This window comes from Python bivittatus, unplaced genomic scaffold (assembly GCF_059951505.1).
Source record: "Python bivittatus isolate LINGU-HERP-01145 unplaced genomic scaffold, Pbiv_v1 ctg000670_np1212, whole genome shotgun sequence".
NCBI classification, from domain to species: Eukaryota; Metazoa; Chordata; class Lepidosauria; order Squamata; family Pythonidae; genus Python; species Python bivittatus.
In genome coordinates, this window is record NW_028277094.1 from 1,359,511 (window position 1) to 1,374,780 (window position 15,270).

At 39.7% G+C, this 15,270-nt stretch overlaps 1 protein-coding gene across 2 annotated transcripts in view; it reads right to left on the reverse strand.

The window, feature by feature from the left end:
• Nucleotides 1-15,270, reverse strand: part of CHM (CHM Rab escort protein) — a 61,351-nt gene that overhangs the window by 20,384 nt on the left and 25,697 nt on the right. For both annotated transcript variants that reach the window (XM_007426297.3, XM_015887755.3), the window contains exons 6-9: nucleotides 15,111-15,227; nucleotides 13,759-13,879; nucleotides 12,693-12,918; nucleotides 2,580-2,657 (exon numbers count right to left, since the gene is read on the reverse strand). In XM_007426297.3, the coding sequence (XP_007426359.2) occupies nucleotides 2,580-2,657; nucleotides 12,693-12,918; nucleotides 13,759-13,879; nucleotides 15,111-15,227 (542 nt within the window). The remainder of the gene's footprint in view (nucleotides 1-2,579; nucleotides 2,658-12,692; nucleotides 12,919-13,758; nucleotides 13,880-15,110; nucleotides 15,228-15,270) is intronic.

Consider the following 15,270-nt stretch of genomic DNA (forward strand, 5'->3'; position numbering starts at 1 on the left):
GCATACACCCATACATACTTACAGATAATGCTTTATAAGTAAAAGTTGCTACACACTCTGAGATGTGACAGATGATAAATCTAATTATATTAACTGCATGATCTACAAAAGGAACTTTTCTCAGCTATCTCATTTGCCTGGAAAAGGCTGTGTTGTTTGTAGTATCTTTATTACTACCAAGACTCAAGATGGCATGGCTTTAGGGCTGTGTTCTTTCAACACACTAAGCCTCCACTGCGTAATATTGATTTGTTTACCCTATTTACATCTACTGTGATTGCAAGACTCTTGTAATTTTAAGCAATCTGAGCATTTAAATAAATATATGCAATTCTAAAACCATAAAACCAAAACCTTCATAAAAGCAGGATACCTGGGTATCATTTCACTTGCCATAGGCTAGCGTTTCTCAATCTTGGCCACTTGAAGATGTGCGGACTTCAACTTCCAGAATTCCCCAGCCAGCCATGCTGGCTGGGGAATTCTGGGAGTTGAAGTCCGCACATCTTCAAGTGGCCACGGTTGAGAAACACTACCATAGGTTGTCCATTATAACTCAGTTTTCAGGAGCTTCTGGAAAGCCAGGACATAGAGGCCAACTCCATTTCTAAAGGGAGGCTGTTCCATAAAATAAGTGCTGCTACTGAGAAGTTCGGCCTATGAGCTTTCACCCCCAACAATCTGCACTTCTTTAACCAAGTTCTAACCGTTCCCCAGTTCCAAGAGTGTGTGTGAAACCAGGCTACAGATAGCATTATTGGCATTCAAAGAATTATCAAGCCTGTACTCATTTACCTAGGAATGATCATTTAACCCATCAAGCACGTTTTATAGAGTGGACAGTTGTCTTCTCTAGCCCTGAGGAATTTCTGAGTTCCTGGATGGGATTAGTTATGATTCCAGTGCCATAAACCAAACTAGCCACACATCCAACAGTGGTATACAACAACTTTTTTCGAGTATATGGCCTAATAAATGTATGAGCATTTAAGACAAGACTTCTTAAAACATTCCTGCAGCAAATCAACACAGCTATCTTTCTGGAACTGGAGTCTGCACCGAGCAAAAGTTTGGACTAGCTGAGTTCTAATGTCCCTTCCAATTCTATGATTCTAATTTTTATGGAGGACACCTGTTAGGAACCAACCACCCCATGTGGCTTCTTAGGTTTTAGTTTCTGCTAAATACATTCAGGTGGAATTGCTCTAGGGTTCTCATCACTGTATTTGCGCTCAGAAAGAGAGAAACATGTCTATGTAACTCTTCTCACTTGAAAGGCACATGGATGTTGCACACTCCCACACTAAGTCAAGGATCTGTAACATGTGGTCCTCCAGATGTTGCTGAATGACTATTAGCAACCCTCCAATGTGCTGGATGGGACTGTTGGGAGTTCAACAAAATCCAGAGGGCTGCCCATGACATACCTATACAGCAATAACTCATGGGTGCTGTGGTGCACGGCATGGGAAACCACATCCAAATACATTTTCCTGTATCTGCTAATGTCCCACCCATATTTTTAATGATTGTCTGATAAGAACTTCTGGGTTGTGGTTTTATGTTTTTGATTTTGGTAACAAGATAAGAGCAATGTTCCAATAGGAGTTGGAGTTGCTACACACAGGGTGGAAGAAGGCTACATCCCCCATCCTTTGGGTCCCTGTTCTACTCTGCATGGGGGGGTAATGAAAACACAGATGGGAGTAATAGTGACACTAAAGAAGCCCCATCATAAACTACTCCATTCTCGTAGTTCTATACCTGGAGAACTAGGGTAAATTAGGGAAATTAGCCAGAGATTCATTCTCTGCCTTGTTTGTTTATCATAGGATACTTAAGTAACCCAAATTTTGGTTAAGGCACTCTATAATATCATAAAACTTAATTTATAAAAATAAGTACAGATGTCATGCTAAACGTAACCATACTATGGGTTAGCAGTTTGAACAAGCTGGGTCACCTTTGGGCTTGCACAACCCCATCAGTACAAATTTTGCAGCCACGGAACACCAGCTGATTTTGTACCAACTTGAAGAAGTTGCACAAAAGCCCAACACTGCTGGAAAAATAATTCATCCTAGGCTAAGAGGGCAGCATAGTTTATGACAACAATCTACCTAAAAACTCATTAAAGCCTTTTCTCTTAGAGTGACATGCATTATCAGCAAAGATTAATCTGATGAATCTTTAGGTGAGCTTCATTTTTAAAAATGCAATAACAGAGGGCTTTGTTGTCATCTGATGAAAATCAATTAGAGTAGGTAAGGCCACAAGGAAAACTAACATCACTCATCACCAGACCCCCGGCAACTGAAATGATCTGTCTTCCAAGGTTGGATGATCAGGAGGCTGCAGTAATATCACAGGGAAATTAATTTAGTTTCTTTATTCTAAACCCACTTTCCTAGTTCTGGAGGACCTATACACAAATTATTTTTAATCAAGGTTGATGTGTTATTAATACCAAGGAAGATCTTTGAAGAATCATTTTTTTAAAAAAATAAGACTCTGGCATTTTTCATCTTGTAGCTTTGTTTATATAAAAGAGAGAGAAGGTTACCTCTCCCAAGACTTACCTTCTAAGTTCTTTGTCCACCACAAGACACTTTATGGAGTGTCGGAGGCAATAGATCCCACCAAATACTGCACACATCCTAGATGAACATCAGAAATCAAGAAAACAAGGCATCTGATTTAGGGTATTTCAGCTCTATTTTTTCTCAAGCAAGAATGTTCACTATGATTCATTTAAAACAATCCATGAAATAGGAAACATTGAAACATCCAATAAGATAGCAATTCTATACAGATGTTTTAGGAATAATCTCCTAGGCATACAATACTTGCATATAATGTAAAGAGAAATCAGGGCAGTATTTTAGCAAAGATTGGTTTACAGCTGGTTTATCATCCTGACTTATTTGGGTCCATTTAACAATAATTGTGAACTTGTATATAACAACCACCTTATGGTTTGGTTGGCTGCTCTCAAGGAAAGAGGAATGCACTGCAGGCAAACAAGTTCTGTACTACCTTGTTTGTTCACATCATGATTTATTAAGCCAGGATTCCTGGAATACAGTGTGATGCAAAAAACCAACCAACCAACCAACCAACCTGGTGGGATTTATGCAAGGAAAACATGTAGAGGATGCCCAAAAACTCAGATCACATGCCATCTGAATTCTTGGAGGGGAAAAAGCAGCTAAAAATAAAGCCTAAATAATTATTAAAAAATTCTGTATAATCAGAAATAATATTTCATTCAAAACTTGGCTCAGGGAAGTGCTGAAATTAAGTTTCTTTCCTGAAGACCATGATGAATATAATTGAGAGTCAACCTTGAATTATTTCAGTCCTCCTCCCTGAGGCAAATGCTATCTTCTTGCCTTAATCGGTTTAAGAGTTTGCCAGCACAGCTGTTAACCACAGTCAGCATTAACTAGATCAATGATCAGAGCCCACTTGAGATGGCTCTTTCAGGTGGAGGTAACAGCAACACAACGAAGACTAGCATGTACATGATAACTAGAACCTAGATTACATGGGCTACCAAGTATTTTTAGAAAGCTTTTAATAAAAATGTAGGAAGAACCCTGCTGGATCAGGCCTTATGCTCACCCAGTCTATCATACTTGACTGGTATGAGCTACCTGTGTGCAACAAGATGCATTCAGATGCATAAGCCTGGTGTGGAGGACAATCACTGCCTTCTAGTTGCTTCTTGGAAACCAATATTGTTGCCTATGATTCAGAAGGTAGTGAAGAGTCATAAATATCAGTAGCCCATTGACAGCCTGATCTTACATATTTTTCATCTGTTCTGAAGCCTCTGACTTGATTCACACATCATGATCATGACTCGTTTAGATATGGCTTACTGGATAAAGTCTGATTTCACACAATACAGCTATATAAACCACACATGGAGCCAAACCCAAAGCCACCAGATTACTGCTTAGTGTGAGATCAGCCCATGAGCTTCCATGGGGGCAAATGGGATAAGTGATTAAAGTTATGTCATGGTTACATGGTGCAAATGCTTTAACTTACGTACTTGTGTCAAAAGTCATGACGATTATGGTATCATTTACACAATGATGTCGTAATATAGAGGTCTATGTTTTGACCTCATTTTGGTTTGTTACAGACATCAGTGGACACAGCTGATTAGCTGTTACAAATGTCTATGGCTCAGTAACTGTTGCTAATGGCACTACATGAAAAAGCACCATGGTGCTCTCAGTTAATAAAATCTGGTGGGTTCACCTCCTACCATAATTGTTGCTTCACCTCCTACTGCCAAAATCCACTGATTCACCAGCTTGCTCTTAAAATAGCCTCTTGGACTATAGATTGTCACCCTAGATCTCTGGCTGGAGAACAATAATCAAGATCAAGTGACAAATGATATGGCAGATGCTGGAACAATGCCTTTGTGTGAGTGTGATTTCAATAAAGGTCCCTCTCTCAATTAAAAGAAAGGTCACCAAATGCAAAACCAGAGTGACTGAGCAGCTAAAAACAAAGAGAGGGAAACACTAGAGGAACCCAGCAGCACCAAAATAAAAAGGTCTGACCTTTTTTTCTCTAAAATACAAAAATAAACAAATATTTCCAAAAGCAAAATAATTAGTTTGGTTTGTTCACAGAACGAGAAGCAGGGTCTTTGGCAATTCAATACAGCAAACTAAACACATGTGTTTATTAGAGAAACGTCTGCTGAAAATAAAAAAAAACAACGCCCAAGTATACAGCCACAGCAACTCACAATGACGGCAAGAGCACTCAGTGATTTCCCCCCCAGTTAAAACGATCTACTTTTTCTTTTCTTTCTGCCATATCCAGCTGAATCAACAAGTGGAAAAACTGAACCGACAGGATTATTTTCACACTTCAAGGATAAAGTAACAAGAGAGACTGAAAATCGTATGACTTCTGTCCCTGATTGGCCTTCCACTGAAACTGAAATGCTGTTTTCTTGCCTACTTAGCCAGAACAGAAGACCAAGATCCAGGGTTCATCAATTACTCATTTTTGCAAACCAGCTTTCCTCAACTCCAAGAAGCCTAAATGTGCTGGACCTCAGCTCCCATAGTCCCAAATCCAGTATGACTGCTGGAGAAAAGAACAGCTGGGCAAAACTATAAAGTTGACAGTCTCTACTCTGAAAGTTCATCCCATTCCTAGTTCTCGGTGTAGAATGGAATGGATGAATGAATGCCATCAGTGATGAACATTATGCATACACCAAAACCATACACCACACACGACAGTTTTCCATTTTGCAGACACAAAATAACTCTGGGCTTTAGCAATTGCATCTTTGTCCTGATCTTCCTCCAAGAAGGCGCAGCCAGCAACACATGAAGGACCTTCCCCATTATCCTCATTACGTATCCATGAATTGGGCTAGGATGAGAGAGGATCAATGAGCACTCTGTCTGGTGATTATAACCTCATTAAGTAACACAGTGATTAGGTTCACATATTTCACTGCCTATAGTTTGTTAAAGAAACCACAATTGGCTGAATTTACACGTTAAGCCAGAAATCCTGATTTACGAAGCACCATGTTAGGTTCACACACATCCTGATAGAACACATCCACATTTTGGCTTAGTGTACAATGTGTGAACTAAGCTTATGTACCCTCTTCAACCCCATTCACTTTGCTTATTGTATCAGGCCTCTTTGATTAAATGCTGATATCTTAAAAGTATATATCATCTTGAGGGCCAGTCAGGAAATGTACAAAACAGTGATAGGAACTGCAATTTGGCATTCATTTACTCTTTCAAAAAATCAGAAAAGTTGAAATCTGTTACGAAAATCAAACCCATTATCGTATCAATGGATTTTTCCCCTTCCTTTATTTACCATAGACTACTGAAGACGGTTCGGCTGGGGCTTAAGTACAAAGTAACTCCGATTACTATTAACCCTAAATAGACATTTAAACCGATATTCCTCTAATTAACTGGCTACTGTCTCTGCCAATAATTCCGGCTCTGCTGAAAGATCACGCCTGCTGCGCACTCCACTTCAACTTTGCCCTGTTGACATCAAACCACATTACAGCTAAATTAACAGTTGTGAAAATTTTGGCCCTGCTAGTCGCCTCCCCACTCCCCCGCCTCATCCTTCCTAGCCTTCCGACGCCATTTCAGTTTCTATCAAGGCAAAGAAATCAGCCACTGCAATTTCTAATACAACAGCACAACAATAGGACCCATTAATAGCTGAACTTTTGACAGCACATTCACAGTGATTTATGAGTTTGTATATAATTTGATTATTCTATTAATTCTACTGATTACCGCTAGAGCTAATCCAGTGAAGGTCACTCCCTAAAATAAATCTTCATTACACTTCACAGAAAACAACTGCCTCTAACGGGTTGTTTTCTTTAATTAAAACATGAATGTTACAAGAGGCTTCGGGCTTGGTGTGTCTGGTGCCGGGTGGGAGGTTTACATCACAGCCTGGAGATCCTCTTGGATCAGAACGTTTGGAAGCAGGAAATAAAAATAATAAAAATACTTCTTCATCAGATACCTTTGCGTTTGGTTCTCAAATGGCCCCACAAATAGTCTTTGCCGTTCATATCCGATAGGAACCCTGTTGCAGTCATAAAATGTCTTTATGGCCTACTTTCACAGTCCCACCGTCTTGTTCAAAATCGATACAGTAGTCAAAATCCTGTATAGTATTTGAAGGAGACATTGTAGGTGTGCAAAATCCTCACATTCGCTTAAACAACCCTTTAAGGTGGTTATTTGGGCATGTGCTGGGGGTAATGGAGCAATTTGTAAGTACGTGTCAGTTGAGGATCCAGTATGGGACTGCCACTGCTAAGATGCTAGTGTAAAACAACAGAACCTGTATTTTGGGGGGCAGGGGGTAATGACATTATTCAAGACTGGGTAAAGGAGTAATTGGGGTAAACAATTTAAGAACCACAGATTTAAGGTGACCCTTCCCCATCAGACCCTCTCCAGATGTGTGGTACCTTACATTCTAAATGCCTGTGTGGTTTTTTTAACAGCAAAATAATATGCCACTTTTAACAATAATTAGTACTACAGAGGAGTTTGCAGACAGTCTAATAATTCTGAATGGGAGACCACAGTTGGTGGCTGATTTAGCATAAACTGTGACCACACTTTCATTCAATATAAACACAATCATGCTGAGTTCACCCACTGTGCTGTCATAAACCATGATTTAATCAACATAATCGGCCAAAAACCTAGATAGAATTAGTTGTTTGTGTATTAGATGATGGTCAGGGTTCAACTAACTTCTCTACCCTGAAGCTCAATGGGTGATTCTGGACAAGACTCACTGAATAATTTGTTGCTGTTGTTTTGATTTCTTTTTTGATTTCTTTTTTCTTTTGGTCTGTTTAATAAAGAAAAAAAAAAAGCCTGACTCAACCATACAGGGTTGTTGTGAAGATAAAATAGAGGTGGGGAATCCAGGTGCGTCACTGAGCAACTTTGTGGAAAGATGACAAATACATCTAATAAATAAAATCAGGCTAAAAGATAATAACCTTCAAGTTGGACGGGATATAGAACTGGTTCCTGCTTATTCTAGTCCAATGACGACCTGATTTACACATGGTGCTATACTATGTTTTGCTTAACTACAGTTCCTGAAGGAGCATTAGATGGATGGCTTCATAAACTGCACTAAGTTATAAAACATGGTTTACAACATAACATGGTCCATTTGGCTTAATGTGTTGTGTGAACGCTCTCAAACACTATGCCATGCTTGCTTTCTTAACTATCTACTGTTCTGGGAGGAACTAGAATTGCTTCTCAAGGGGATTTGAGTAACTGAACTGACCGAGTGTTAAAGAATATTCAAAAGAAATGTCAGAGATCCCTGAACCAGGAGGTGGACTTAATCATCTAATATATTTTAAACAAGGATCCAGCAAGTGACTATTTAACAAAAAGGAAAAAGAAAAAGAAAAAAACTGAAGTATTCTAAATGGTTATTTTCCAAGAAACAGTTTCCTCACAACAGATTGTGAAGTGCCATGCTCACAAAGCCCTTTGTGTGCTTAGGAGGCATGTTTCAACACAAAGGTTATTTTCAAATTAAAAGGCCTGTCCTGTCAAAACTTGAGAAATAATATGGGCATGGACAACATTCCATAGCTTTATTAACGACAGCGCTCACTGATCTGTGAATAACCGAGAAAAAAAAATGAAGATTATTGAGTTACTTTACCAATCTATCCATCCATCACTGGAGAGCAGGTCTCAGACGTGATGGATTGTCTCACTTCACTGATATTTGTCCCAAACTAAGGTTCGCTCCTTGGAAGAAAGGAAGGGAAAATGCGCACATCCACTGAACACAAGCACAGCCATGCTTTTCATATTTTAGCACACATCCTGATAACAGTGCAAAACTAACTGGAGAAAGTGGTCAAAACCAAACAATTTCAATGCTGTGGTTAAAGATCTACTGCCAGGAAAGAAAAAAACGAAAAGGGTACAAAGTTAAAAAAACAAACAAGCAACATATGTAGAAAGCCGGTTCATATCAAGTTAGGCTATTTGTCCAAGTAATCCAGCCCACATAGCCCAACTAGTAGGAGTTCTTGAGACTCAAAATAGATCTTTCCATGAGTATGCACACTATGTACAGATGCCAGGGAATGAATCCTTGCACTTTCGGCATAGAAAACATGGGGTCGAACATGAGTGATGCTTCATCTTTAACGGGTTGATCCTTTGGAACGGAGTTAGACTGTCTGAACTTTTTTATTCCAAACTAAGGAATTAAGTGTGAGCAAATGCTAGTTTATGCTCATTCTTCATTTTGCAAGCCAATCCTGAAAATCTACTTTCCTGGAGGCTAATCAGATATAGCCAGGAAATATTCTACACACACCTCCAGATGATTTGGAAACCACACAAAATTGCACCAGACTCAAGATGGAAAATGAAGAAGCCCATTCTCCAATACTTCCCAGGCCTTACTATGAAGGAATAACCTAAACCATCAATACCTGCAATACCTAGAAAGATGTTAGGTTTGATAGATATGAGGTAAGGTCCTCCTTTTGGGATCAGTGGGCATCCCTAAAATTTCTGGAGCGCATCATAGGCACTCTCACAAAATGGCTTCCCCAGTGGGCATGGCTAGTGAGAAAACTAATTTATCAGAAGACAAAATGGTAAGGTTGTTCCCCACTTTTCTACAGAAGTATAGGCATAAACCTGCCTACTCCTTCAGGTTACCTTCATCTGCTTTTCTGGGTAACTGGGCAAGAAGCCAGAAGCCAAGACTTGGGTTGCAGCCACATGTAATTTTTGTTTCCTAAAAAAATCCATGGGACTCAAATAGGGCCCAGAAGTTTTCTTGAAGATAATGATGATGTCAGAAGCTGCTCTGGATTCCATTTGTTCAATTTTGTGCTGATGTCCTGGCCACCCACCCCACCAACTAAGATTCTTCTTTCTGCAACTCAATGTGAAGCTACCATTCTCCTCTTCCCCCTACCTTCCATGTGAGATATGTACAGAATGCAAATCAGCTCTTTAAAATCGGTTATAAAGATTTTCATAATGCTTGAAACTGTGTGTCATTTATTATTAAATTGCCAATTGACACCTCTGCATATCTGTAAATTCTCAAATATATGAGATAGAGGGATCTTATGTTTGTAGACAGAAGACGTAACACATTAAAACATGCACACTAATGATAAATCAGTCTTAATGAACTTTGGACCCTCCAACATGATATGGCAGTGCCAGGATTGTCTGGGGTAATGGGAAGAAGTCTACTGCAGTTGGAGAAGGCTGAATTAAAGGGTCTTTTACTAAGAAACCAAGTTAGCTAAGATACTGTACTTTTCACCAGCTTTCCTATGGGCTGAGTATGTACAAAGAAAGTTGCCATCCTACACTGAGGACAAAGAAAAGAAAGAAGCAGATATCAGTAGAGCTCCATGGCCTTAGTCTTGGCAAAAGCTGAATGCTACCTAGGATTATCAGCATCAAACTGGAGATGTAGCAAATTTCCCACCCCTTAACTCTAATTCACCATACACACTGCAGCTTCTCCTTTAGGAAGCAGAGAGGTGGGCACCACTCCAGCGTACAGCTTTATTGGGTTTTATTTTTAGAGAAAGCAGTACAGTACTGACAAATCACTAATTGCAACTATCTGATCTTACTGTGCTCAGACTAAACCTTGTTAACCAGCATTGTATTATTATTCTTTACAATATTCCCATGACAGATAGCAATTCAGAGACTTTTCTCTAAACATCAAGCCCTTCTTTTGTACTCTAGAAATGTGTAAATACCTTTTTGTGTGGCTTTGGGGACAAAGAGAAGAGGAGAGAAGAAAAACAGCCTCCAGGAAGAAAAACAGCTGATTGCCCCTTTTTTGGATCAATGGAATGCTTTCATTTTTATTGCCAAATGTGTTTCGAACCCCACCATAAAGTTGTCAGAAGTTCCCACTCTCCATTAAAGGGAGGCTCCTTCCATCAAAGGAAAGGAATCTTTGGTTCCAATTCACTCAGACATGAAAAAAAACCCATTCATCAGGAAGAAACTATGTATTGGTTAGATCCGCAACCAGGATTAAACAGCGAATATGAAGAAACAACCACTGCTATTGCATAAACTCCATTTTGATCAGTTCTGCATCTAAAAATGGGCACCCTTGTCAATAGGAGTTACAGAGCAATAAAAAAAGAAGTCAGTTGGCTCACAACTGTTTCAGAAGAAATGCAGATTTTACATACACTCCAGGGACCAACACAGTTCTAGAGAGCATTGCAGAGTTGATGCAGAGCTCATTCAGAATGCAAGGATATGACTTACAAATGTCTTTGAATCATTCACATAAATATGCATGCATGCCATTTATAACAGTAGCCTTGATGAGAACACACAGGATAACTGACTGCAAGGAACGCTTTAAGAGGGTTACATTAAAACAGAATATGAAGAGGTGGTTAGAAATCACAGGACAAGTGACACCTTATTCTGATAACCTGGCGATAAAAATTGTAGGGTATGATGTATAGGCAGAGATGTTACCACTTGGTAGACTGGTTGAACACGATTCCTAGAAATCTTACATGCCGTGCAGAACTGGAAACACATACCAGGATACAAGGATGAAGAAAGCCATGTATTCAGAAAATAAAAGAATTCTAAGATGGGGGGCGGGGGGAGAGAATCTTTGAAGAAAGAATCATTGACTTCTGAGTGGATGGATATGCACTAAGAGAGCACTGTAAACAAATATACTCATTTTTTGCATAACAGTTATTTGCTTCAACCATATTTAAATTTTAATGAGCATTTGCCAGACTGGGTCTCTTTCGACTGCTACCAATGGCCCGTGGTACCAATGCTGTTCTCTCAAGCATTTTTTTTGGGTGCTCCACTGAAGCGCACTGTGAGGATAAGATGCTAAGCCATGGTTTACTTAGGTAGTTATGAGTACAGAGGAATGTGCCCATGTAACGTCACTACTCTGTGAATTGCACTGGCTCCTGATAGGCCTCCAGGTGTAATTCAAAGTGCTGGTGATCACCTATAAGGACCTACATGCGAAAGGTCACATTATTTGTGGGACTGCCCATCTCTTAACTATTTCTGCCCAGCCCATTAGATTGCACAGGGTGGACATGCTTCAGGTCCCTTCTCTCAAGCTGTGCCATCTAATGAGCTAGGAGATGTGCCTTCTCAGGTCCCTTCTCTCAAGCTGTATCATGTAATACAGCTAGGAGATGTGCCTTCTCTGTTGCTGTGCCCACCCTTTGGAAAGAGCTCCTCTCCCCACCTCCATAAAGTTGGGTGACCCCAACTCTTTTGGCCTTTCATAGCACTATGAAGACCTACCTGGCTTTGTTCCCATTGACTGGGTTAGGAGGGTAAATGAACCCCTCTTGTACTCTTGGAGTGAGTATTTGTTATTTCCAACCTCAGCTATGGGCTTATGTATGACTGTGGTTTGGTAATTCAGTTTTATATTATTTTTCCATTTGATTTGTTTTTGTTTTCATTGATATGCACCAGAGAGAGAGAGAGAGAGAAAGAGAAAGAGAGAGGGGGATGGCCTTATAACTGTCATAAACAAGCAAACAAGCACAGACAGCTTTCTAAATATACTAGAAACTTTTAGTAGTGAGAATGGCTGGGGTCAAAGGATGGAACAAAGGCATCTCTGAATGGCAGCTGCTAACTCTTTAGATGAGAAACTGTTTTACCACTGTGGCACGCCATACATTTCAAATTTGAAACAGCTGTTCTGAGTTCAAATTGAGTTGTTCTGATTTTACTGGAAGCACCTCCATGGCATTTCATGTTCAGATAGAACACTTCCAGAAAGATTGGAGCAGGTACCATTTTGACCTCAAAGCATTTTGGATTCAAAACCTTTCCCATGCCCTAGTTCACCACTACTCCAAGAGACAACTCTGAATTAGAGTTTTACATTTTAAATCTTGAATTACTAACAGAGAATGATGCTGTAAACCATCCAGGTTGGCTAACTAAGAGTCACCTTCTCTACCTATGTTCCTCCAAACTCCAAAACAACAAGAGGCCTACAAGCCATATTTTCTTAAACAGGAGATGCATATTTTCCACTTCAGGAACTAGAGTGCCTAAAAAGAAAAAAGGAAATACACTTACCGACAAAAACACTGAGGGATCTCCCCTTGACCATATAAAGGAAATAAAAATGGAGTGTTGCCGTAGCGTCCGAGGCACTGCAGAAACTTTTGGGTTGCCTTCAGCCCATCTATGGTGCAGCAATCGGCCTCTGAGACCATTGCAATGGAATGCAGAATAAAATGCTGCAGGTTGGGAGTTAACTTCTGGGTTTTTAAATAGTCAGAAAACTTGCAATCCTTCTGAGCTGTCTCAGAAGAAAAGAAAAGAAAAAAGAAGAGAAGAGAAGAGAAGAGAAGAGAAGAGAAGAGAAGAGAAGAGAAGAGAAGAGAAGAGAAGAGAAGAGAAGAGAAGAGAGTAACTTCAGCATGGCTGTCTTTATATACGTCAAGAAAACACAGGCTGCTCAATTATGGCTTACTGAGTAAACAAGTATGGGCAACTTGAGCATCCAGAACCACATACATGTGGCCTTCAGAGCCCCTCCTGAACCTGATTGCTAAAATCTAATGGCACAATTTCCTGCCATGTTCAGATGAGAAAGTGAAGACAACTGTTGTGTAAGCCCTGGAAATGGCCCCCAAAAGATTGCCCATCCCTAGAATAAACAACTGACTAGATTTATGTATCATATAGTACATGCAATGTCCTAAAACCTTAGCTTACAAATCACAGCACTTCAGCTCAATCTTGTAACCTATAAACATGTAAGCCTCATTTTGGTTTAGGGTGAGCTAATTAAACACAGAAACTTCCACCCATCCTATGTCTGTGTTATCTTATCCCAAGGTACCAACATCTCCACTCTAAGAACTAGGGTTGGCAAACATGGGCAGCATGAATGCCAATGCCCAGACTGAGTTCAGAGTTGTCGATAGGTCTCCACCATCATCATGAATGGCCAGGGCAGCTTCACAACAGCAACCCAACAATGTAAAGTACTTGGAAAGTCCAGCCACCTAGCACTTCCTTACAGTACATACTCCCATGATAAAAAGGATGTCAAAATCAAGAGGTTTATAGAGAAGTTCAATTAACTGAAAAATAAGGACACAGAGGATTTCACCATTTAACAAAAGACACAAACCTTGATATTCGTCATGGCGCTGTTCAAAATCCAGGCAAAAGGTCAGAAATCTCATCAGCATTCTTTTTTCCACCATAGTCAGCTGTTTGTTATTGAAAATATCTGCTCTGGAACATGGAACCTGAAACAGAGTTTTGGTTCATCTCCACTCAGCTCAAGCAAAGAGATAGAAGTGCCTCACAGAACTTGAAAAAGTTGAAGGGGGAAAAAAGGGATTTTATAAACTCATAATCTTCTCTTACAGATATCACATTCTTGCTATCTCAATTTAGGGGCAGGCTGAGGGACTGAACCCTCTTTCTTGAGTTTCCCCTTGGTAAACAAATATTGGTTCTGCCTTCTCTCAGACAGGATTTGCTCCTCAAACGTCTGTTTAAGAGGAAATCTTGGTTTGGGTTAACCTTTATTGGACTGATGTCAATTGTTGGAATAGGGTCGCCTTGAAGGACGTCTTTGGATACAACCCATTGCCACTCTTTAACTATGATAAGGGCAGATGCCTGGAAATTGTACTAGAAAAGAGTTTGAGGAGGTACACTTCCATGGTCCAAAGATGTAGCCAAAAGAAGGGAAGGTTACACTGAACCAGTCAACAGTCATGCTTTCAACCATTTATTATATTCAGGTTTAACCATGACAAGGTACTGGCTTATTGCATATAAAGTGATTTCAGCACCTTAGGAGCCAACGAGGTCACATATTTTTTGAATAATTGCCTGGTTTTGGTACTTTTCATGTCTAATAATCCCTTTCACCTTTCACATCTACCATTCCTGGCTTGGTGAACTTGAGAGTTAAAATCAGTGCAGAACTTCCTAATTTCTCTGCCCTAAGGTATCATTAAAATATTCACGTCTGCTGCCTCATAGCCTTTTCCCTTCCCACATAATAAGCTAGTTATATGCTGTACTCACTACAAAGGCTTGATCTCAGGTTGCACAATGGTCTTGAGTTTTAATCAACCTTACAGCAATGCTGGATGTTTATGCCCCTCATGAACGTCATCCTTTGTCTCAGAAAACCAGAATTATTGGGGCTTATCTTTTCATTATTTCCCTATTTCCCCATCAGTGCATACCAACTGTGGCTGACTGCAAAAAGAATAATCCTTTCTAAGTTGTACCAGTTACTCCAAATAACTCTTGACGGCACCAAGCTAGGGAAGGCTGGTATAAACAGTATGATAATATATGTAATGTTGGATGTTTTTCTATTGCTATTGCTTTTACAAGAACAAAGGAAGATACTGAAGAGATACAAGTAAGGGGACAGAAACATCAGGACCACATCAGGACCACATTTATTTCAAATGAGCCATGAGTTCAATTTTGTAGTTTTACTTATTAGTATACCTGTTCCACTTTTCCATCTCGAAATACAAGAATGTGGGTAACATTTTTGAACTCGGCATATCGACTGACATTTGACTTAATTAGGAGGTCAATCAGCAACCCTCGGGAATAGAGTAGCTGCAAGAAAAAAAAAATAATATACACATTTTTCAAGAAAATA